This window comes from Triticum urartu, chromosome 1, assembly GCF_003073215.2.
Source record: "Triticum urartu cultivar G1812 chromosome 1, Tu2.1, whole genome shotgun sequence".
In the NCBI taxonomy this organism is placed as follows: Eukaryota; Viridiplantae; Streptophyta; class Magnoliopsida; order Poales; family Poaceae; genus Triticum; species Triticum urartu.
In genome coordinates this window covers 545,245,461-545,268,567 of record NC_053022.1, presented here as the reverse complement: position 1 = coordinate 545,268,567, position 23,107 = coordinate 545,245,461, and the positions used below count along the sequence as shown (strand labels likewise).

At 44.0% G+C, this 23,107-nt stretch overlaps 3 protein-coding genes and 1 non-coding gene across 5 annotated transcripts; 1 reads left to right on the top strand and 3 right to left on the bottom strand.

Annotated features, from left to right (window-relative positions):
• Positions 1-6: 6 nt before the first annotated feature.
• LOC125538653 lies at positions 7-2,051 on the bottom strand. The gene has a single exon (XM_048701918.1). The coding sequence runs from the start codon at positions 1,905-1,907 to the stop codon at positions 1,074-1,076; it is 834 nt and encodes a 277-aa protein (XP_048557875.1). The 5' UTR covers positions 1,908-2,051; the 3' UTR covers positions 7-1,073.
• A 5,430-nt stretch (positions 2,052-7,481) lies between these two features.
• TRNAV-CAC lies at positions 7,482-7,555 on the top strand. Its single transcript has one exon. It is a non-coding gene; the product is annotated as a tRNA-Val (tRNA).
• A 459-nt stretch (positions 7,556-8,014) lies between these two features.
• On the bottom strand, positions 8,015-11,915 carry LOC125528530 (probable sodium/metabolite cotransporter BASS1, chloroplastic). Its single transcript, XM_048692987.1, has 8 exons — positions 11,451-11,915; positions 11,204-11,292; positions 10,710-10,803; positions 10,599-10,632; positions 9,036-9,090; positions 8,881-8,964; positions 8,522-8,809; positions 8,015-8,303 (listed from the first exon to the last, which is right to left on the bottom strand). Exons 1-8 carry the CDS (start codon positions 11,851-11,853, stop codon positions 8,154-8,156), a joined length of 1,197 nt encoding a protein of 398 aa, XP_048548944.1. The 5' UTR covers positions 11,854-11,915; the 3' UTR covers positions 8,015-8,153.
• An 855-nt stretch (positions 11,916-12,770) lies between these two features.
• LOC125528540 (60S ribosomal protein L37a-1) lies at positions 12,771-15,305 on the bottom strand. 2 transcript variants are annotated; one of them, XM_048693002.1, is made up of 5 exons: positions 15,186-15,305; positions 14,300-14,339; positions 14,116-14,204; positions 13,292-13,374; positions 12,771-13,197 (listed from the first exon to the last, which is right to left on the bottom strand). In XM_048693002.1, the coding sequence occupies exons 1-5, from the start codon at positions 15,186-15,188 to the stop codon at positions 13,134-13,136; spliced, it is 279 nt and encodes a 92-aa protein (XP_048548959.1). In that variant the 5' UTR covers positions 15,189-15,305; the 3' UTR covers positions 12,771-13,133. The 2 variants fall into 2 exon arrangements, with proteins under 2 accessions (XP_048548959.1, XP_048548954.1); XM_048692997.1 differs by lacking the exon at positions 15,186-15,305 and having other exon boundaries at positions 14,300-14,366.
• Positions 15,306-23,107: the final 7,802 nt, after the last annotated feature.

Here is a 23,107-nt window from a genome sequence, read left to right as displayed (position 1 = left end):
TAATTAAGCAAAGCAGCAGATAATAAATTTAGATTGGCTAACAGTAGAAGACTAGAATAGTGTAATCAGACAAATATTAACCATTTTGAATTGTGTAATACGTAGTAGAGGATTTCAGTAAGCATTGTGCGAGTGTGAGTGTGTGGTGGTGTGAGTGAGCCGTGTGCATCTACATTCTAATTAATATTTCTACAAAATAGTACAATGGTGTAATATAATTGTTAAAAAAATACGTTTTTCATCCTCAAGAAGTAGAAAAACGGTTAAGGCTAGTCATAGTGGGAGTAAGTTAGCTAGTAACATAACATATCCCAAGATAAATTTGCTTATGTGACAGCTAGTTAATGAAGAGAGAGGTGTTTAGAGTAACATATTATGTTACCATCACATAGCGCTTCTCAAGAAATGTTGAGTCTATAAGCTAATAAATGCAGTCATATATGTTACTACTTCTATGTTACTTTACACTATGAAGATAGTAATATAAACTAGTATCATACGCATGACATTAGTCTAAGTTACTCTTCACTATGACTAGCCTAAAAACGCCAGCGGTGTGTAATTTGAAATAACAATTTTGACAAGAAAAACAAAAGGGAAAGACAGAAACGAAAGCGTCGTTCTCCAGCATCTTGGAATGCATCGCGCGATCTCGCGCCCCGTGTGGAACTCCGCGCTTCCCATGTGACCGCGTCGATGGAGCCAATCAACCACTGGCACATCGCGTGCGCAGCCAAGACACAGGACGGAGCACACACAGTGATGATACCAAAGCCATCTCCTCCTGACACCTAGCTGGCTCAGATGGACTTTCCTATCCTTCTCCTTGGAGAACGACGACACACTCCTTCATCTCGTGTCAAACTAGACGTCTCACTTTTCGTGTGAAATCAGGACCGAATTAGCGGGTCAATACATGCATGCATGCATGGTGCAAGCATTTTGAAAGCATAGCATGTGGAGGGCGCGTCAATGCCGTGGAGTGAGAAATGCCGCCGTGCAAATTCATGCATCCAAGAAATCGACTACTGCTACGGGTTGTTGTTTTACCAAAAACCGAGCAGGAAGATAAGCTAGACATCGATTCCAGTGGGCGTACATGCGATCGTGATGCTGATGTGCACGTGTGTAGACGTAGTACGTACCTTGCTGGGGATGTGTCGGCGGTGGAAGGCGGAGCCGATGTCCGGGGCGGCGGCGGAGGCGTTGAAGGCCGGGTCGGTGTGGACGTAGACGGAGTAGAGCCCGCGGTGGCCCTCGAAGAAGCGCTCCCACAGCGGCGCCATCGGCAGGCCCCACTTGGCCAGGAACAGGAACGCCACCTTGGGCGCGGCCCCCGCCCCCACGCGCACCGCCCTCGGCGCCGCCGCCGCCAGCGCCAGCAGCCGCTCGTCGTCGTCGACCACCGTCCCTTCACCCTGCTCCTCATCAGCAGTGGTCGCATTCACAGGCAGAACCGGACGCTTGTCGTCGCTGCCGGCATCAGCCAGCGGCGGCGACGGCGGAGACGAGACGCCGGCTGCTGGTGCCGCCCGTCGTCGTTGTGCTGGCAGAGCCGCATGCTTATTAACGCCCGCGTCGGCCACGGGCGGCGGCGGCGGCGGGGACGAGGCTCTGACTGCCGGTGCCGCCTGAGGCTGCACCTGCACCGGCCGCGGTGGCCGACGCGACCGCACCTGGGTGGACACGTTGACGGGGGGCGACGGGAAGAAGAGCTCGAGGGCGGCGCCTGGTAGAGCCGAGGACGCCGACGAGCCCATGAGGGAGAGCGTGGCGACGATGCCGAGCGCGAAGCCGAGGGCGAGGGGGATGGCGACGAGCAGGGGCTTGATGGAGCACGGGGTCGACATGGCCGCCGCCACCATCCGCGCCTGCTGCTGCTGCTTATGGTTGCTCTTCGCGCTCATGGCCGCCCGCCCGCCCGCCTGCCCGCCTGCCTAGTGGCAAGCTCTGTGTCTCGCGGGAGACGAAGGGGTGGACGGATCGCTGCGGGTTCACGGCATGTAAAGGAGAGGAGGCGGGCCGGCGGGGGCGGCGTCTGGGGCCGGGCGGTCGCCATTCACGGGGGCTTATATTGTACTAGTAAATGAACAAATTTGTATTTTTGAATCGAATAAAAAAAATGTGAATAGTGTTGGTGGGAGGAATCTTCGGGGGCGGGCAGCCGGCTGCCGAATTGGACCGGGGGTGGGGGAAAGGAATGAGCTTCGCTGGGGCCACCGGGAGATGACTTGGTCGTCGTGTCTGCTTCTGGATTCCTCGTCGCTCGGTTCTTGCCTTGCATTTGAACCACAGAGCCCGACTCCTTTCCTCGCCCCTCCCAATTGACGCACGCGCGCCAGCAGCGAACGACCGTATGAACAGTTGGACTGCATGCTTAGGGTGTGTTTAAACCCGTCACGGTGGGGTACTATCATAAATCGGTATCGAGAAAAGTCTAAAATAAATCCAAACTCGTTTTTTCGAGTAAAATAAATCCAAACTCATATGGCTCATTGGAATTGAACCTTGAACTCTTCAACGGGACGCTTCTACAAGCTAAGCCGCCGGCCCGCTCCATCTCCGATAGGCCATGGAGACACGGAGGATCTCGGTCCCCTGCCGGCAAAAGGGACCTAATTCCCGTTCTCGTTAGATTGAACGTCTCAGTTGGGGCTGTGTCGTGGCGGCGATGTCCCTTGATAGGAATAATGTCTCCCGCGTTCTACCGCCGTCTCGATGATGTGTCTAGTATCGTCGGAGGGCGTGTGGACGTGTGTCTTCGCCGGATCTTACAAGATTTCGTCGATTGGTCTTCGGTGGATCTGTTTCATCTGGTTTTCGTTCATCTTCATTTAAGTGTTTACAGGCTTGATCCTTCTGATCTACGACTTTCTTCATCAACGATGGTTACTGCTCTGATGCGCTGGTCCTGTGAGGACTTAGCACGGGGACTTCTCGGTTGTCTAGTACGACAAGGTTTGTTCGCTACAGTGATGGAAAGGCGATGACGACGGCGCGCCTTTGGCTCGCTTCAGTACTTGTATTTATCTCACACTGCAAAAAAAAAACACTCAAGCGCTCGGTTCCCTACTTCGCGTTGATGTCGGGTCAGGCGCCAGGATTCGAACGTCTATTGCCGATCGTCCAGGAAATCGATCCTGGCGCCTTACCTTAGCATTTGCCTATCCTGGTCTTTTTTTCGCGGGAGAAAAACTTCTAATTTGTTCATCATTTGTCAAGACAGTACGAATAACATTAAAAATAAAAGTTACATTCAGATCCGTAGACCATCTAGAAAAAAGGTAATCCCCGTGGGTGTTTTGCTTATTGGCTTGCCAAGGGCGCATGGATGAGGTCACCAGGCCGGATCTAGTGGAGGCATTCGACAACTCAGACGAACGAGTTAAAAATATGAGCCGTGACATTTGACATACGATAAAACATGACTAAAGCTGCTAGAAGAGAAACCGTATGCCATGGCATGGATGTCAGCAATCATCATAAGAGTGGAGAACGATCAAGTGCAAGGCCGAGGAGTTAACTTCCTGAATAATTGACACGCAATTTAAGAGAAAGACGGCCTTTTGAAACGGATGAGAATGTGAGAGCGACCGGTGGCAGAGCGCAAGCATCTTTCCCCAGTTGAGTGTGTGTGTGGATAGTACCCCTACTCCGCGGTGTATCCGGGGGCAGAAGTTCACATCAGAATGCCCCAGTTGTGCCTGAATAGTTAGCACCCCTACTCCATACTAGCATAATACACGTGCGTTGCCACGGAACAAACAAAGAAACAAATAAAAATTGATCAATAATCAAAGGATATTAACACATGATCATTGATCTTTAGATCCTAGGCAAACATAAAGAAAATGGCCTCGTCTCCATCTGTTCCTTATACTCTTCTGCTTAATTCTAGGTTGTGCCTCTAGCTCCATTTCCATCACATCATCGCTACTTTGTGAGCGGGGAGATCTACACGTACGATGCAAGTTAGGTAAAAGAAGCCACCTCGTACCCCCTCGTCGCTCGCCCCTCCAAGGCGATCGGGGGGGGGGGGGGGGGCCCCCCAGCCACCTCGTTCACATCCCTCCTTCCCCTCCGCCGCCGTCGAGGGACAGCGCCAGGCAGGCGGTATGGGGGACGTCTTTGTCTTCCATTGTCTCCTCGAGAGGTATCCGTCTATCGAGGTGTCGGTAGACGGATAAGGGCGGATGACATAGACAGCCTCAGCAACAAGTTTATGCACTCCGGTGGAACACAAGATCTTTGATCGGAATATGTCGTCGTGTGCTATGTCGTGTCCTTGCTGGGGGCGGTGGATTGAAGGTTGGATTTGGGGATGAGAATCCGTAGTTCAACCTTGTGGTGGACTCACCATCATCGGCGCACGTGCAGTGATTCCTTCTTGAAGGCGTAGCCTAGGAGTTGTGTATTTTTGTTTATATTGTGTCTTGTATCATATGGATTAGTAGTTATCTGGGGGAGGTACTGTCGCGAGGTATACGGCCTCAGGGTTTGTTTTCCAATTTATTTCAAGGTCGACGGTATTCGGCTGCTGGATTATGCATTTTTAATAATATATGACTGCATGCATCGTCCTCATGTAGAGGTGCGGGGTTATCCTTATTTTTTTTAAAAAAATCACACCATCGCTCAGCTATTAAAATATGAAACAAAAATAACTGAATCAAGGCCTAGTCGCTCCATACTAAAATCTGAAATAAAAACAACTGAATCAAGGCCTAGGCGCTCCATACTAAAATCTGAAATAAAAACAACTGAATCAAGGCCTAGCACTATGTTGCATTGATAAGTGTGACATTGTTGTGGTGCAAACATGATTGGAAAGCAAGTGGAACGCCTGCAACAAATAGCATGGAATTTGGTGATAAAGAACCCCCCATCCACATTAAAACAAATAACTCTTACCATGAAACAAATCCATCCATTATTGGACCTCAGCTCTTTCAAGCAGCAAAATCAACAATCTCAACTTCTCATCTAGTAAGCTTGCAAGTGCAATGCACGACAACCTTAGGTAAAAAAAAATCCTCATTTCTTCTAGAATTTTTTAACCGTTCACTATAGTTACAAGGAACGCAATCTCTTATAGTTATATTTGACTCGCTCACATGTCGATAGAGCACACAATGAAGGTATGTTTACATATTTCCTAAAATGCTACTATGAATATCTTTATAAAAAATCTTGTAAGTTATATATAATTCACTACCATCTGCATCTGCATCCTAGTGCTAGAAGCAATCAAAGCACTTTTGCACACCAACCTTCATGACGACCTTCCTTACTTTACCAGCTGCTCGCCGTTTGTGCCACCGCCATCGACCTCCACAAAAAAAATGTCACCTCCATTGGTGGTGGCTTAACCTTAGGCACACCACACCGGCTATAAAAACATGATTGTGACCATGGGTTTTGCGGCACTGATGTGCATCCTGCATCACCATAAACTGATGAAATGATCAGTATGTGCTACCAGATAGCTCAAAAACGTCGCTTAAGGACATCAGTAGATCAGTGATCGGTTGAAGCCTGAGTTGGACGTAAATAAAATTAAAACACATCAATATGAGAACCTCATTGTTTGGTAACAGATTATAAATGCAAATGCATTTGTTCAATTTTCTTTTGATTTTAAAGTGTGATTGAACGTATCAGATTACCATTTTTACAGTCTCCTTATATACTTCTAATTTGGCTAATGACATGCTGGAAATTGCATTTTGAAAAACAAGCTGTTAACCAAGACAATAGGATGTGATATTTATGTCTTAGTCGTACATGTAAATAATGCTTACCAGTGTATATACATCTCGGGTCTGATGAGTGATGGGAAAAAAATGAAGAAGTAGTTGGGATATGTGTGAGAAGTCAACACCCAATCAGCATAGGTAGAGATAGTAAGTAGATGATAAGCTGACTTCTTTTTCCGCAGAATCTCTGATATAACCCTAATGAGGCCAACCAGTTAATTTTAACTTGTCAAATGGATGCTAAGGGCAATGCGCACACAAAGAGAAATAATAAATTGTCAGTAAAGATTTGACGAAATAATTGTAAAAGGAAGGAAGACCCATGGAAGCAAAATCTCACTTGAGTTTTGTCCTTAAAAAATAGAGTCCACACCCCAGTCAGTATGCATAACATCTACTTTAGTTGTCTGACAGTAGTAACAGTACTACGAACTTGAAAACACAATTCACCTTTGTTATCACAGGCACAATGGGATTAACATTGGCAAAATCAATTATGTGTGCCGCAAAACTTTCAGAGAACTCAACTGTGTCAGCAAATTGCAGCTGTAGAAAAAAGTTTGGAATTGCTATAATTCGAGTGGTAGTTCAATTGACATAGACTCATCAGACCAAATTGATTGTGCATGTTTAACGCATCAAGAAAATAACACTTTATATGATTTTTTTGCACTTTTTCTTGTTGAAGTAAAATATATCTTGGTGGAGAAACTGAAGATTAGCCCATCCAGTTTACTTTAACTTGCAAGAAACTGTAGTTGCCCTTGTGCGATGCACATATATACCTAAACCGCTGCAGGAGCTCACCCTGTGCGGCAGCCTGTATGACACGAAGCATGTGTTCACGACGGAGCAGATGTACTGGTCCAGAAACGTAGGGGTGGCAGGGTAGTGCAGGCACGTCCTGCAGCATCCGCATCGAGATGGCCTCCTTGGTGGCAGCCACAGCTCCGGCCTCAAAGCAGCAGCTGGCGATGGCGTCGACGACCACCCGCAGGCGGAGCCGAGGGGTGAGGGCATGCTGAGTGCCATGACCTCGTGGATCGCGGCGAGAGAGGCCGACGTGACGGCACCGCCGGACTCTTCAGAGCTCACGACACGACATGGAGAACGCCCGCTGCGGCAGCGGTCGTGCGCGCGGAGGCGGCCATGGCAAAAGGTCAATGGGCTGGGCGCACCTAATAGATGAGCGTAGAGAGAGGCATGTTCACGGAAGAGGAGGTGTCGAGCGGTCGCCGGAGAGTGCCACGATCGATGGACATGGAGGGGCTGGGTGGTCGTGGGAGATGGGGTGTGGATGTGGATGGGTTGTGTTTGGGGGAGAGATATCTGGAGAGACAAACCGGAAGGTTGGGGAAGGAGTTGGAGATCGTGCGAGTTGTTTCGTTTTTTTCCTGTCCTCGAACGTGTGTTGTTCCCTTGGATCCCTTTTAGCGCGGGCAAGTTGAATGAGGTCGAACCATCACGACGTTCGATTGCCATTTAATAGTAGAGATTATTTTCGTCGTTCGTGAGGCCAACCGACCTCAATGACACTGAAGTCAATTTCCTGTACCATGTTTTTTTTTTGCAAATGTCCTGTAACATGGTCACCTTGCCAAAATTTGTTTTCTCTGGAGGGAACTACACTGAAGCAAAACACGCAATTAACAGGCTAATAACCAATACAGATCGTCTGAGTGCTTGCACCAGTATATAAATGAGCTCGACCATGTGTATTAACATGTCTGGGTGGTGTAGTTGGTTATCACGTTAGTCTCACACACTAAAGGTCCCCAGTTCGAACCTGGGCTTAGACATGCAACTTTTTTTTGTTTACTTTTACAGATACGTTGCACAAAAAGGTCATTCGCAACTCAACTTTTTTCCTTCACATGTTTTCATTTATTATCTTACCAAAATATACTGAGCGTAACACCTTCAGGCCAACATGCCCATGAGAGCACAATGTGGAAGGGGAAACGTCATCGGCCACCGATCTCGCTCGCGATCATCGGCCTTGGATTGCTTGTCCGTTATTCAGAGAGTTAACTCCCCAACGGTTAATCGTTCTCCAGTCGGTACGGTGATTCCCAAGATCAAGGCCATGGTACTGGTGGACATATTGTTGTAGCTGAGCTCCGTGCTCTGATCGCTGAAGACAAGGAGTTCATTGTTGTTTGGTTTACTTGAGCGTGCAGATGTGTTGGCAACTTATGCAAGGGATAAAACAGTAGAGGTAGAAACCAATGGTCATTTGGGAAGTGAAAGCTGGCAAAGAAATGAATAAGGGGCAGGCACGTTGCTGACTTGGTTTTCATGGTAAAATATTTCTCCCACAAGCACAAATAGCTCCGAATAACTCATAACTCAAGTTACTGCAACCACTAAAGTATCTATCTGTCTCATCCGTCATGCTCACTGCTTGTCATTCGGGGGCATGGACCTCCAGACCCCGGCCAACAGGCTACCATAGATAGAGTGGCAGATGCTCGAAACCGCGCATGGAACCGCCGTGAGAGGGCTGCCGAAGTGCTTGCCCGCGAGAACCACACCCAGCACCGAGTTCTGCATCCACAAGAAATTCAGTATGATACACACACCAAAACTTCTCTAGAGATAACTAATATTATACATAATGAAACTGCGGTGTGCAATGGGAGAAAGAGCGCAGCATCGGCTATGTGCTTCCTTGGTTGCATTGATGAAAATGTAATGGGAGATATCTGGGCAACACTTAAGTCCATTGTAAAAATCTGCTGAAAAAAGCGCACAATAGAAATTACCTGCATGCCAACCTCGATCGAGATTGTTCGTGATGAAGCGATATCGATGCCAAGCACCCTTGAAAGAACATAGCCAAAGAAGAAGCCGGATCCATGCAAGAAGATGACCGACAGTACCACTTGTAGGCCAGATGCCAGGATGGCCGAAGCATTCTGTGCGATCGCATTGCCACAAAGAACAGCTACTGTTGCTACAGCAATGAACGGCATCACGGGAGAAACCGACTCAACCAAACGGCCCATGTACTGATTAAGCAGAGCACCCAAAAGAACAGGCGCTAGGACAACCTGCATTCAGATATATCAACCTTAGCCAGAACTAGGGGGACTTAAAGTTATAATACAGAAACTGTCAGCACCTGAGACGTCGACACGAACAGTCCCATAGGGTCTACTGCGACGTATTGCCCGGCCAGTTTGGATGTCAAAAGAGGAGTCATGAACTGCATTATCAGGAAAATAAAGGTTATTCGACGCTGCCAGAATATAGTAATTGATGTAAGTGAGTCATTACCGCTGCAGCAAAAGTGCTTGCTGCTGTCATCAGCACCGAAAGAGCAACATTTGCCCTGGAACACAAGGATACAAATTAGTCTACACTATATTTTGGCGCTAATGAAAAATAGATGTTTAAAATTGTTTTCTCTTCCATTTTTGTACATATACGTAGCAATGTATAAAGTTTCAGATCCACTTTCATAACAGACAGTGATCTCCACTGAAGTATTGGAGATATTTAGTACTCCCTCCGTTTACAAATATATGACGTTTAACTTTTTTCTGAATCGGATGCATATAGACATGTTTTAGTGTGTTTGTTCACTCATTACAGTCCGTATGTAGTCCATACTGAAATATTCAAAACATCTTATATTTGTGAAGGAAGGAAGTACTATAAAAATTATTAGTCAATGAGAAAACAATTTGTTCTTGTGATGCTTCTGCATCACTAAGTATTCAGTTCAACCATATTATTAGGATGCTAGGGATTAATCAACGATAACAATATTGTGATGCACCGAATGGGTCACTTGATCATTCATTACTGGCCAGTAATTGCTTTTTAAGCTCTAAAGATATCAAAGATAAAACCAAGTACAAGCATCTGGCCATATGGAACCTGACCCTGATTCCACCTTAATGTGTAGTCCTTATAAAAAACTACATTGTAATAAATCTATTTGTAAATTTAGTCAGAAATATAAGATCGCAGAGACAAAAGTGGTTGTGTTTCATTTCGGCAAACTGCTTAATGGTCCTAGTCGGTTGGCCCACTATAGGTGGGAAAGGCTTGTTAACTGGTGTGGACTCCTATTGGGGAAAGCACTATAAGAGCGCAGAGACGAAGGCATGCTGATTTGGCAGATGAACAGACATCTGGTAGCTGAGTCGGTTACTTGTCAAGTAGCAGGCTGGTAGCAGTCCGAGTTGGAGATGAAATATTGATGAAAAGCTTGAATTGAATTTTGTTTAGCACTCCAGAAGGAAGCCAGCTCAGCCAGCAGATCAAGGAGTAAGTAGGTTATATCACACAAGCTAGAGGAGTCCTAGTAAGGTTTATGTTGGCTGGTTCTCAAGTAGAAGTAGGTTGACTCAGGCTCTATAAAAGGAACAGCGTGTAACCTCATATGTTCCCTACCCGTGCTTCACTTCTACTCCCTCCGTCCAAAAAAGCTTGTCCCTCAAATGGATGTATCTAGAGGGACAAGCTTTTTCGGACGGAGGGAGTACCCTTCAGTGCTGTCTAATCCTCAACTCTTCACACGCTACATTTCTTAAGTAACAGTGCTGTAGTCGAAGCCGACTACAACATTACTAGTAGACTTCAGCGATTCCTTACCAAAAAGGGATTAATGATTTTAGTCACACGTAACCAACTTCTGCTAGCAGACAACACTAGACAGGCCAGCTTGAAAATTTGGTTATTCAACAATCTTGAGAAGAAATAACTCTCAGGAATCCCTATATATAAAACTATATTAACAGACTCGGAACAAATTAGTTTCAGTTAGAGGCCCAGAACTTTGTTCCAGTACGATCGTGACTATATGCAGGTTTTACATTCTCTCGTCCTTACCTTGCTAAGTAGGTAACAATGTTGCTTGCTGTGCCTGCAGAGAGTAGCTCCCTTTCAGTTTAACCAGCTGACAATATATAATTAATAAAGAAAGGGAAAATGCAAGCGTACCTCCAGGGCAACAGGAAACCAAAATCAGTCCAGCAGCATAATGGGATGGCAGGTTCAATAGCTTGCTGATGAGATATCCGGACAGTGGCATCACCTGTACATAAATCACCCACTTTGGATTTTTGGTGCAAATAGAATAGTCGTAAACCGCAAACACTAAAATAACAAAACCACAGGTATAATGGAGATGACTCATGGAGGCTTTCTTTTCTTTTTCCATTCTGAGGGATCATGAAGTTTACATGCGACGCGCCATCCAGTCCAACATTTCAGATAAGAAACTTTTATGGTTCATCTAAATGGACAACATTTGAGCTGGATAAAAAAAATTGGAAATGAAAACCTTGTTGAATATCTAGGGTACGTGTTCCTTGGCCCTTGCATAAAAAATATTCCTATGCGATTTGCAATAGAAAAGACATGGAAAAGTGAAAGTATGGCTACAGGGTTTATTGCGACATCAAAAGAAACACTGAAGAAGTTGCAGAACTAACAGTGTACTGAAGTAGAAACCCAGCAGCTAACTCCTTGGGCATCAACAGCACGGTTCTCAGGTCATCAAGCGTCAACGTCATCCCCATTCCTGCACAAAGGGATTACAACCATGTTTCAATCATAAAAATTCAGCCATCGAGACATCTCTGAACGTCTGAATTACTGCATCTCAACTGAGATGTACAGGCAAAAGAGGAGGAAGGAATAGAGAAGCAGGGGAGGGAGCAATGGACGGAGGGCACGAACCGAGCATGGTGAAGGACAAGCCGACCATCTGGGCGGTGGGGGTGACCCAGAGGAAGCTCGCCGGCCGCCACAGCGCGAGCGCGCAGGCCGACGCGACCCACAGCGGGAACCCGAGCGACAGCGCCTCCCCGACGCGCACCAGCGCGGCCCGCGCGCCGCCTCCGCCGGCGGAGGGCGCCTGAGAGAGCGCCGGCGCCGGATCTCCTGTCGCCGCATGGCACCGGCTCGATGGAATGCCGCGGAGGGGGCGGAGCGAGGGGGCCGCGCTGATGCGGAGGCGGGGAGAGGAGGGAGGGGGTCTGGTGAGGTGTATGTGTGGGGTGGCGAGGTGGAGGCGGTGGTGGGGGAGGGATGCGGCGGCGATGGGACTGGGGGCGAGCGGTGGCCGCCGGAGGAGAGCCATGGTGGCGGTGTGGAGTGGAGTGGGGTGGTGGGGAGTAGTGTAGTCTGACCAGGACGATGACCGAATCAGCACGGTGGGAGTTGGGAAGTGGAGCCGTTGAGTTATTTTTCTCCGGTTCCACGAGGGCAGGCTACTTGCTACTCCCTCCGTTTCTCAAATATTTGTCGAACTAAAACCACGACAAATATTTTGAAATAGAGCATATAGGACTATGAAAGTAAACGATACCCGCGTGTGCTGCAGTAATTAGTTGCGGTATATTGATGAGATTATACTCTATGAAATTTAAACACGAGAACTAAAACTACAAACATATGTGAATATACATATGAAATCAAACATGGTCAAGTAGGAGGAACAGTTCATTTCCAAACAGTAGATACATGAACATGAGTAACAATGTGTTCATTTGCAAGAATATATATGTAGGGCCAACCCACTAGCCCTCCTAATTTAGCCGGGTAACCTAATTTAACTGCTTTAGTAGCTCATGATACTCCTTTCCAAAAGGGCGAAACACCAGCAGATAAACAAGTCTGGATCATGGGGCTTATATTTAAAAATCAAAGATCTTTCTCCTAACCTTATACCCACCAGCAAAGTATCTCTTGATCAAAGATTCGGACTAGCTAAATTAGTGATACATAAGCAATTGTCCAAACTGGGCAATTGCATCAGAAGCAACGATGACCTTCATAACAGCCCCAGAAGCAATGTGAATGTGACATCTGGGAGTTTCTAAGAGTAATGGCCCAGGGTATTTAATGACACGAAGACAATTTGTATACTTCAGCAGGATTGGACAAGCACTAACTTCCCCTCCAGGAACTTCATGACATTAAGAAAATATGTTGGTGAAAGCAAATTGCAATGTGATTAAGCGACGTAAATAACATGAACAATAAATCGCAGATACGTGAGTGCAATCCTGACAGTCAAGTCAAGTAAATTTTCTGTTCAAAACATTTCCAGTCTATATGAACAACAACAGCTAAAGTCTATGCAAATAGACGCACAGATGCACAGGCTGCCCTGCTAGTTCTTCTAATAACAGATGACAATAGCATCAAGATTCAAGAACCAACGACACACACAAAGAGTACCTTCAGACGATCAACTAAGCACGATAAACGAGATACACATTTTAGCGTAGCCGGATACTTTCAGAACCCAACAAGCCGATAAATAACATTGTATGTTGTCAATTTAGGCTACATAGCGTTGCACGAGTCTCGTCTGAACTACAAAATCCAAAGGCTCCTTGGTCAGATCGACCGCGATCAAGCTTCAGTCTGCTCCCTCAGGCGACGGATCGTGCTCCTGACAGTGACCGCACTGGCAGTGCTGGAAATGCAGAACAACAAGATGAGCACATATGGTAGAGCAGGACAATGAGCTATTTGGAAATATACAGTGTGTAATTGGCATCGGCACGTACTTCATGGTATAGGCACCACCGGCCTTAACCTTCCCGCAGTCCTTGCATCCCCAGATTCCGACTGCTTTCCTCTTCACGGCAAACTGTGAATCAAGAACGTGTTAAGATAAAAGAAACATTGAATCAAGCGAGGAGACTAACATGTTATCACTATTGACCAATCTATGAGTTATCGATGCTATCATCATTTCCATAGGGCTGGAAATGTGTAAAGTGACTAGAATAAAGAGCTGGTGGGCGCTGTTCCATATCTAGAGGTCTACAAGTGTTAAAAGAAGCAATAAGCATTAAACTTAACAGGGTTACAAAATCCATATGCATGTCCAATGACAATAGAAAGGACTGCAACAGCCTGCAATAACAATTCTTCATATTCTGCCAATCAGCAAGTGGGTAATATTAAACTAAATCATTTGAGAGTTATAAACGTTCATCATACAAAACAATCAAAAGCCGTTGTTCATTGTTCCCTATCTAGAAGGCCAGTGGTTAAAAGACGCAGCAGGCATTAAACTCAAACAACTCATGACAATACAAAGGGTTACAACAGCCTACAATATAATTCTTTATGTTTTGCCAACCAGCAATTCAGCATATTAGAACCAAGTAGTTATCCTCTAAACCATCATCATGCAAAACAAGAGCACATAACCTATACAATTATGCTGCATTTTTTTACTCACAAAAAGATATGTGCTAATTTCAATCTAGCCAAATGCCAAAAACACTTGTCATACAACATAGATGCTCAGTTGAACCACCAGCAGACACTTTACCATTCTAAACACAACGCAAGTAATCAATAAAACCATCGAAAGATTTACCTTGCCACAGAACTCACAGAAGTACTTGGAGTGCTGGGAGACCTCCATCTTCTTGATCTGCTTACGAAGACTGGCACCGTACCTGGTACCTACACAACATTGAAATAACAAGGACACGTGAGTACAATAGTTACACATTCATGAGGTTGTTGAACAATGATCTGGGCAGCCGCAATGTTTTTACCATATTTGCCAACGATTCCAGCCTTCTTGGTGCGCTTCGTCTGCACATACATCAGAAACATTAAGAAATTAAAACATTTTTCCACAAGTATAGCAAAACAGCAAAATGATTTACTATCTACAGAAGCAGCATCAGAAAATAATTTATAAATTTCACATATGGAGTTGATACAGGCAACAGCAATGTATGACCAGTCATACATAAAACATCAGGATAATATTATCAGTTGTATGACAAGCACGATGTAGATCATAGCAAATTAGCAATGTATGTCATAGAATGAACACAACAGTGAGGAAATAACTAGTGCTGCCCAAGGCCTCATGCTAGCCAATCGAGCTTTGGAAAAATGAAGGCTGAAGCTCAGATTTCTAGTGGTAAATCTTGGAGCAAACGGTAAGAGTTGCATCCATGCTAATAGATAACTATAACAAACCAAGGATAGCATCAAAGTTTCATACTTCCATTTTATGGCAATTAGTCCACCACTGAGCATATCATATTAGTAAAACCGGTCCCAGAAGTGGAAAATCTAACTATAGGAACACCTTAACATCCTCTTTGACCACTTCATAATACAGTATAATTGGGCAAGCCGCAAATCTTACCAAGCAACACCAGATGAAAAATAAAGCCGCCGGCAAGTTTACTCTAGATCTGACAGATGCTACGGCTTCAAGGATGATTTCTCAGCGAAGCAGACCAAAACCACGAGAAAGACTAGTAATTTCGAATCCTTATTCATAGATCCCCGTGTGCAAGCCACTCAGACAATCGCAAACCTAGATGCTTCCTACACCCCACAGGCAGGCACGAAGGCTGAAACACGGCATACGGAGGAGCACGGATCAGAGCCGCCATAGGTAACAGTGAGGGGAGAGCGTACCATCTCGCCGGCGAGGAGGAGGCGTCCGCGGCAACGGGCGGCGGCGGCAAAGAGGGCAGGGAGGCGGCGGCGGCGCGGGCGAGAGGTCTCGGAATGGAGGCGGCGTGCTAGGTCTTATACGTGTGGGAACACGGATGGGCCTCGTTGCTGCGCCGGTGGGCTGGGCTAAGGCTTATCAATCCTACTTAGCCCATAAAGCTAGGTGTAACCACTAAAAATAAGTGAGGTGTAGCCCAACTAGACTATGGGCCACATGAGAGTTAAGAAACACCAAAATTCAATTATTATTGTTAATAGGACATATGCCCGTGCGTTACAACGGGAGTAATAATTGACCTGCTCATCAAAACATCTATCATGCCGCAGGGAGGCAGACGCCTCGATGAATTAAGAACCATACTATAGATACAATACTTTTGGTATGATTTCTATACCATACTTTCGATAGCACAATGCATGAATAAATTAACATGAATGATAAGTACCTGATGTCAGGTATGAGCACATGGCACATCAAACATTTTCGATAGCAATTCTTGACACAAGGATGGCAAGTTAGACACACACGGCAATTCTCTGTCAAAAATAAATTGAAACATGAAGTTAGCATGCTTGCTAACTAAAATTATCACCCTCGGGTCACTAAATTCGCCATAAAAATGTTTGATTTGTCATTTGTTCGTACCCGACGGACATTATCAGATTCCTAATTAAAGTGCGCCAGAATAATTAATAAACAAAGTTAATTAAAAAGGGCATGCACACAAAGTTAATAAAAAAAGTATGCATTGTGTCCCCAAATATCTTGCGCCACATTGCAAGGACGGAAGAAGATCCGAAATTGCCCAAATAAATGCATGCGTGCCCCTCTCCAGCTAATTTTCATAAGCCAACACATAAATCTATTTAATTAGAGGCAATCAGCACACGGTTCCATTTTAGCCAATTCATGCGGTAAATGCGGCGTGCATGTCCTCTTTTATGCATGTGTGGCATCTGGCGACCAACACGTGTTCTGATCAGCCCCATCACTGAAACAGTGCTATTTTGTTTTACTTATTTCCCTTAACTTATCTCCTGGACTCTTCTAGCTGCCTCAGTTCCAGCTCCATGAGGCGTTTCCCACAAGGCCACAAGGTGAGACCGTGAGATGCAGACCACTGTCCGGGGCCCTCGCCGACGCCGGCGGCAAGTAGGGACGCGTTGCGGTAGCAAGGCCCGCATCCGGCGCGTCCAATCCCGGGACTAAACTGTGGCAGCTGCTCCCTTGCCTATGTTCTCCTCAGTTCGAGCTCAGAGACAATTCACACAAGGTGAGATGCGGTCTGCCGTCCGAGGCCGCCGCCGTCGGCGGCGGCAGGGCGAGAGCTATGCTGTGTAGCACCGTTTGCGTCCAGCGTGCCTAAGTTGTGGCAGCTGCTCCATGCTGTTGTTCCCTGCCGAACAACATCGCGCGCGGGGGCGGTCAGCGGGTACCTCGAGATACAGCAGGGGCTCATGTAGACTCATTCCAAGTTTGGAACTCGATGCAAGCTCAGAGGCAGAGGTTAGTGCTACCCGCATATGCTATTTCTAGTGCTACCCCCATACGCTTTTTCATCTGCCTGTAATTTCCCTTTTCTGCAACTCAAAGTGATAGAAACAGAGGAGGGGCAAAGTGTATGCACATATGCACGTAGTGTAGTTTGACGTGTAGCTTCACTTTTCCATTCTTAGTTTTCAATCACACGAGCGCAAGACTACATTGAACTGGAAAACTAAATCATGGAGGAATAACCAGCAACTAATTTGTATTCATATATATCTTTATTTGAGTATAAAACTACCAGTTAACAGTTTGAATTCATAGAAATTTTGAAAATCATGCAAAACTATACTTTGAAACTGAATACACAATTATATTTTCTACAGGCTACCATTCTAAAACTGAGACATACCTTAGAACAATGAACAATGAGTATCAAACCAGCTGTACCTTTACAAGCACTCATTTATTAGACGACAAGCATGGATGGTAATACAACTGCATTTTACACAGAATACTATTATATCATTGTAATGCTTCTTATATAATACATACAAACTGTTAAAACAAATTCAGAGGCTTCACCTCGGTGTCAGCCGTTAGTATAAAATGCTGAGACGACAAAAAAAAGGTAAAAAAATGCTGAGATGACAAAACAAAACACGTAACTTGGAATATAGCTGAGAATATATAAATCTTAGATAATCAGTAAAATAAAAATGCAACTTTTCCTTGGAAAAATGTACCTTGTGGAAAATCACCTTAACTATAATTGATTATTGCCTCCCCTTGGAACTACCGTACAAAACCTGAAGAAATCGTGTACTATAATGAAGCACTAAAGCACATGCATATACATACGGCATGTTCGAAACATGAGGCCGCTCCTTGCTATATGTTTACATGAGGCATGTTTGAAACTGATTTTGCTGATGCGCATGACCACTTGTGTGGCACGCCCGCGATCATCACTCCTAGAATTATAATGTAATTCTAAAGGATTAATTTGCACGCCCACGGTCATCACTCCCAGAGCTATTTCTATAATTTGCATGTCATAGATTAAACTCTTTGTTTGTTTTAATCTTATATTAGTTCATGAGAAATTCTGCATGAATATGGATAGAGGAAGGAAATAATGAAATTTTTTTCTAGTGCACTCCATATCTTTTTTACTGTTCTTCTTTCCCCAGGGAGGGGGTTTTTAAAAAGAAAAAATGGATAAAGGGTTAATTCGTTCTTGATAGCCATTTCCTTAACAAGTGAATGGGAACATACTCTGGATCGGAATCCGAAGAAAGTACTACTTGATAATTTCTACAAATTGCAAGTCCTTATTATGATTCCTTTTATGGGCAAAAATCTCTAATGTTTTAGATTTTCCATTACTAATCCTTTATGTACTTTAGTGTTCCTAACCCTTCACTAACTTTTGGTGGATTCTTCTTATGGATTATTAAGTTATAGTAATAACTAGGAGTATTCTAGTAATGGAATTCCATATTGTGAATCCTTTATTCTTGGCCGCTTCAAGATATGATGACTAATTAAAAAATATCAACCTTGGGATAAAGAGTTTACACTGCTTATGTTTACTTCCACTTTTTTCTTGTACGTAGGAAATGAGATCTTTTCTTTTTACTACAAATTTATAAGCTGTTTTGTTTCACTCATATAGCTATCTAGTTTAACTTACCAACCCAAATACTAAATAAGAAAAGGAATATAAATAGTTAATGGATTTTATAGGAAAAAGATCTATTTTAACGAATCACACGTAGAGATATTGCTAGCACACAAAAAGTTAATGGTATTTCATAACTAATGGATTGAGCAGCAGCTCGTAGACCGCCTGAAAAAGAATATTTATTATTTGAGCTATATCCTGCCATAAGAAGACCAATAGGAGCTATACTTGAAATGGCAATCCATAAAAAAACACCAATACTAAGATCGGCTAAAACAAAATGATATCCCAAAGGGATAACTAAAAAACTTAATAAAACTGATATGACTGCTATAGAGGGTCCAATGCTAAATAAAGAAATATCTCCTCGGGATGGCATAATATCTTCTTTAAAAAGTAGCTTAGTCCCATCTGCTATAGCTTGAAGCAGGCCCAGGGGGCCAGCATATTCAGGACCAATACGTTGTTGTATCGACGTAGATATTTCTCTTTCTAACCACACAATTACGAGTACCTCTATTGTTATTCCCAAAAGGAGGGTCAAAATGGGTAGAATCGATATCAGTCCATAGACTTCTTTTAATAATTCCAATTTCGAAAAAGAGTTGATAGTTTCTACCTCTACCCTAGCTATTATCATTTCAACGATCAACTTCCCCCATAATGATATCTATACTACCTAATATCGTCATGATATCAGCCAATTTCATTTTTTTAACTAGCTGAGGAAGAATTTGCAAATTAATAAACCCGGGTGGACGGATTTTCCATCTCCAGGGGAAAAGGCTATCATCTCCTACTAGATAAATCCCTAATTCACCTTTTGGGGCTTCTACTCTTACATAAAGCTCTTGTCTTGACAATTCAAAATTGGGCGAAGGTTTTTTACCAAGAAATTTATACTCAAAATCATTCCATTCAGAATTATTTCCTTTCTTAAAGCGTTGGACTTCTAAATTTTCATAAGGTCCTCCAGGAATTTTTTCTATAGCTTGTTGAATTATTTTGATGGATTCCCTCATTTCACCAATTCGTACTAAATAGCGAGCTAACGAATCCCCTTCTTTTTGCCATTGGACTTTCCAATCAAATTGGTTGTAAGACTCATAAGGATCTACTTTACGAAGATCCCATTGTATTCCAGAAGCTCGTAACATCGGTCCCGATAAGCCCCAATTTACTGCTTCTTCTCCGCTAATAAAACCTACTCCTTCAACTCGCTCTAAAAAAATTGGATTCTGTGTAATAGGTTGTTGATATTCAACAACTCCGCGTAAAAAATAATCACAGAAATCTAAACATTTATCGATCCATCCATAAGGTAGATTGGCGGCTACTCCTCCGATGCGAAAGTAATTGTGCATCATTCGCATACCTGTAGCAGCTTCAAATAGATCATATATTAATTCTCTCTCTCTCTAAAAATATAGAAAAAAGGAGTCTGTGCGCCGAGATCCGCCATAAAAGGTCCAAGCCATAGCAAGTGAGAAGCTATCCGGCTTAATTCTAGCATAATTACCCTAATATAGCTGGCTCTTTGTGGTATTTGAATATTCTCCAAGAATTCTGGTGCATTTACTGTTATTGCTTCTGTAAACATAGTAGCTAAATAACCCCACCTTGTTACGTAAGGTAAGTATTGTATAATAGTTCGGTTTTCCGTGATTTTTTCCATTCCTCTGTGTAAATAGCCTAATATGGGTTCACAACCAATAACATCCTCACCATCGAGAGTAACGATCAGTCGAAGAACACCATGCATTGATGGGTGTTGAGGGCCCATATTGACTATCATGAGATCTTTTCTTGTAAGCGATAGACTCATATCCTTTCTTCCTTAATTCATTATTCCATAAAAATGGATTATTCCATGAATTCCTCAAAGCGAGGCTCATCAAAAATGAAAAATCTAAGACTACTATAAGACTACTAAAAAAATAATAAAACAAGAAAAAAATTTGAACGATTAAATTACTGCTCCCGAATATTCAACTGACCGATTAATTTCTTATAACGTACTCTATTTTTCTTTGCCAAATAAGCCAGCAAACGTCGACGTTTTCCCAAAAGTCTTCGTAGACCTCTTTCCGATGAAAAATCTTTTTTGTGTAATTCCAAATGTGAAGCAAGTCTCCGTATCTTATTGGTGAAACTGAATACTTGAAATTCAACAGAACCCCTGTTTTCTTCAAAAAAATCCAAAAAAATTTCTACCTCCTTTCTTTTTCATGTATTTTTCTGATCAGGAAAAATACATGAAAAACGCCGACGTTTGCTGATGCGCATGGCATGTTTGAAACTGATTTTGCTGATGCGCATGGCCACTTGTGTGGCACGCCCGCGATCATCACTCCCAGAATTATAATGTAATTCCGAAGGATTAATTTGCACGCCCACGGTCATCACTCCCAGAGCTATTTCTATAATTTGCATGTCATAGATTAAACTCTTTGTTTGTTTTAATCTTATCTCCTCTGTATGATAAGAGGGTCTAAAATTTGTAGATTCAAGGCGCAAAAACGTACCTATGCATGATGAAGTGCCAGGAGCTGCTTCCATGCTCAAGAACACAGTGGATGCATGCTGATCCACAGAGAGAGCAATTTTCTATCAATCCTGATCTATTCTCATGTGATCTAGGGGGCAACATCGACAATGTAGTAGATGGGCAGGAGAAAGGATGTAGCCGGGAAGATATCTTGGTGGTAACCTGTTGTTACACAGGAGAAAAGAAGTTTGTTTTGCTGATTATATGGAACAAATTAGAGGTACGCTGTGTTTTATTACTGAATCCAACTTCCATGATGTGTTTCTCCTTTGTGCATGCTCATGAATCCTGGTTCCTCTTTTTTTTGATTGTGCATTCTCAGTTGCTAATTTTTGCTATGTCCATCCCAATGAGAAGGCTTTCCTTCCTTTATTTTCTCTGCCAGATTTGAACGGTGTTTTCTCTCAAAGTCAGAATTGAACATCTCTCAATGAGAGGCTTTCCTTCCTTTTTTTGTTAGAGATTTCATTGTTCCTCCTTCCTTCCTTTGATTTAGAAGATGATGAAGATTTCCTTCAGTCCCTCAATCCCTTCCCTTCCTTGGTTAATTTCCGTCCTTATTTCTTTGCCATAGTCACTCAATTCATTCCCTTCCTTATTCCTTGCACGCTTTAGCTCTCACACCCTTGGCTACGACTCCTTGATACGGAGAAAACATAAAAGCATATTTAAATTGGGAGGATTTAATGGAAGAGGGCGAGGTGGGACTATTCTGCACAAGAGGAAGAGGGAAGATAGCTCTGCAGCGGCGCCATGGCTCCTTGCCGCGAACTCGACAGCGTCCATGTGCAGGGGCAGGCGGAGGCCGGTGCCAGCAAGCAGGCAGTGGAGCGCGTTGACGGAGCCGTGGTGGAGGTCATGGGCGCCGATCTGCTCCACCCACCTCGAGCCGACGCGAGGAAGAGGGAAGATAGCTCATTAACTCTGCAGCGGCGCCATGGCTGCCGGATGGCGAGCGCCTCATCGCGGCTGCTGGCCACGAGCGCCTCACCGCGGCTTCTGGCCGACGAGCACAGGGGAGCTCGGCTGCTGGGAATGGAGCTCCGCAGCAGCGGCTCGGTGGAGGCAGGCAATGGATAAGTGGCGGAGGTGGCCGGTGGTTGCAGGGTTTTTTTTGCAAAAAAACGAAACGTTATCTTGTCAGGAACACACTTAAAATAGGACTGCGGGTTTATTTCTGAAAAAGGGAGGGTCTTTTCTGCAAAATGCAATCAACGGACTACCAGAAACAATCGCTGGTTATTATTATTAGGGAAAGATTTCCCTATTTTTTTATTTTTATTTCCTTTTTCCCAGAAATAAAAATGCTTATCATGGTTTTTTTAAATGAGAGGTAAGGCTCCTCACTTCGAAATAAACCTTTTTTTCCGCGGGAAGCCGGGAACACTTCAAAAGAGACGTAGAAAACAATGACGTCTAGCACTTGTCAACTCAAGGAGTCAGGGAAGTTCTTTTTTCTAGCAGTAGTTGCTCTGAGAATGCCGTGGGTCATGAGCTTGGAAAGTAAGTTCGAGTCAATGATTGGACAGCGTAATGGATCGACGCTTGTTCGGTTGACTTTGGCCATGTATAATGCAATGTGTTTAGCGAGGCACTTAGAAGTTAGGGAAAAAATATTTTCTTGTGCATGGGCCGGTGTTGTAGAGGGCATACGTTTAGTTATGCATCCCTCCTACAGAAATAAGCAATAATGCTTAAAAACGATTTTTTAATGAGCATTGAGTACTTTCCTAGCATGTTTTGAGCCTCTCGATATGTACTAGCAATTTCAGCAGGGTAGTGCTGCATGTGGCTAAGAACAGGTCGACAGTACACCAATGAGAGAGATCGATAGTGAGCATTGGCGGAGCTTCTATGCAAGTGTGCATGCTGCCCACCAGCGTTCGAGTTCCAGACTTTGCGTTGTGTGCTTAGGTGATTCTTCTATAAAAGTAAAATTGTTCAGCTAGAAGGAATCTTAATGTAGGTAGAGGGGATGGCGGTTTTATTTTCTTCATGCATGCATAGTAAATTGATTCTTCTGGTGCTCGGAGTGGATTGATTGATTTTCTTGGATCCAAACACGGCCATAGTTTGGTTGGGGAATCTTTTATTGGACTTATACTTATTTCTTTATTAAGAAACACAGTAATGTCGCATTTCATTGAAAGAATATTCCGCTT

Excerpts from the sequence above, each read along its gene's own strand:
- LOC125538653 (XM_048701918.1), bottom strand. The coding sequence starts at position 1,907 with ATGAGCGCGAAGAGCAACCATAAGCAGCAGCAGCAGGCGCGGATGGTG.
- LOC125528530 (XM_048692987.1), bottom strand. The coding sequence starts at position 11,853 with ATGGCTCTCCTCCGGCGGCCACCGCTCGCCCCCAGTCCCATCGCCGCC. Across the intron at positions 11,293-11,450 it reads CTTGTCCTTCACCATGCTCG|GAATGGGGATGACGTTGACG; the intron begins GTTCGTGCCCTC and ends CCCTTTGTGCAG. Across the intron at positions 8,304-8,521 it reads CGATCGAGGTTGGCATGCAG|AACTCGGTGCTGGGTGTGGT; the intron begins GTAATTTCTATT and ends TTGTGGATGCAG.
- LOC125528540 (XM_048692997.1), bottom strand. The coding sequence starts at position 14,360 with ATGTTTCTGATGTATGTGCAGACGAAGCGCACCAAGAAGGCTGGAATC. Across the intron at positions 14,205-14,299 it reads TGGAATCGTTGGCAAATATG|GTACCAGGTACGGTGCCAGT; the intron begins GTAAAAACATTG and ends AATGTTGTGTAG. Across the intron at positions 13,198-13,291 it reads GGTGGTGCCTATACCATGAA|CACTGCCAGTGCGGTCACTG; the intron begins GTACGTGCCGAT and ends CTGCATTTCCAG.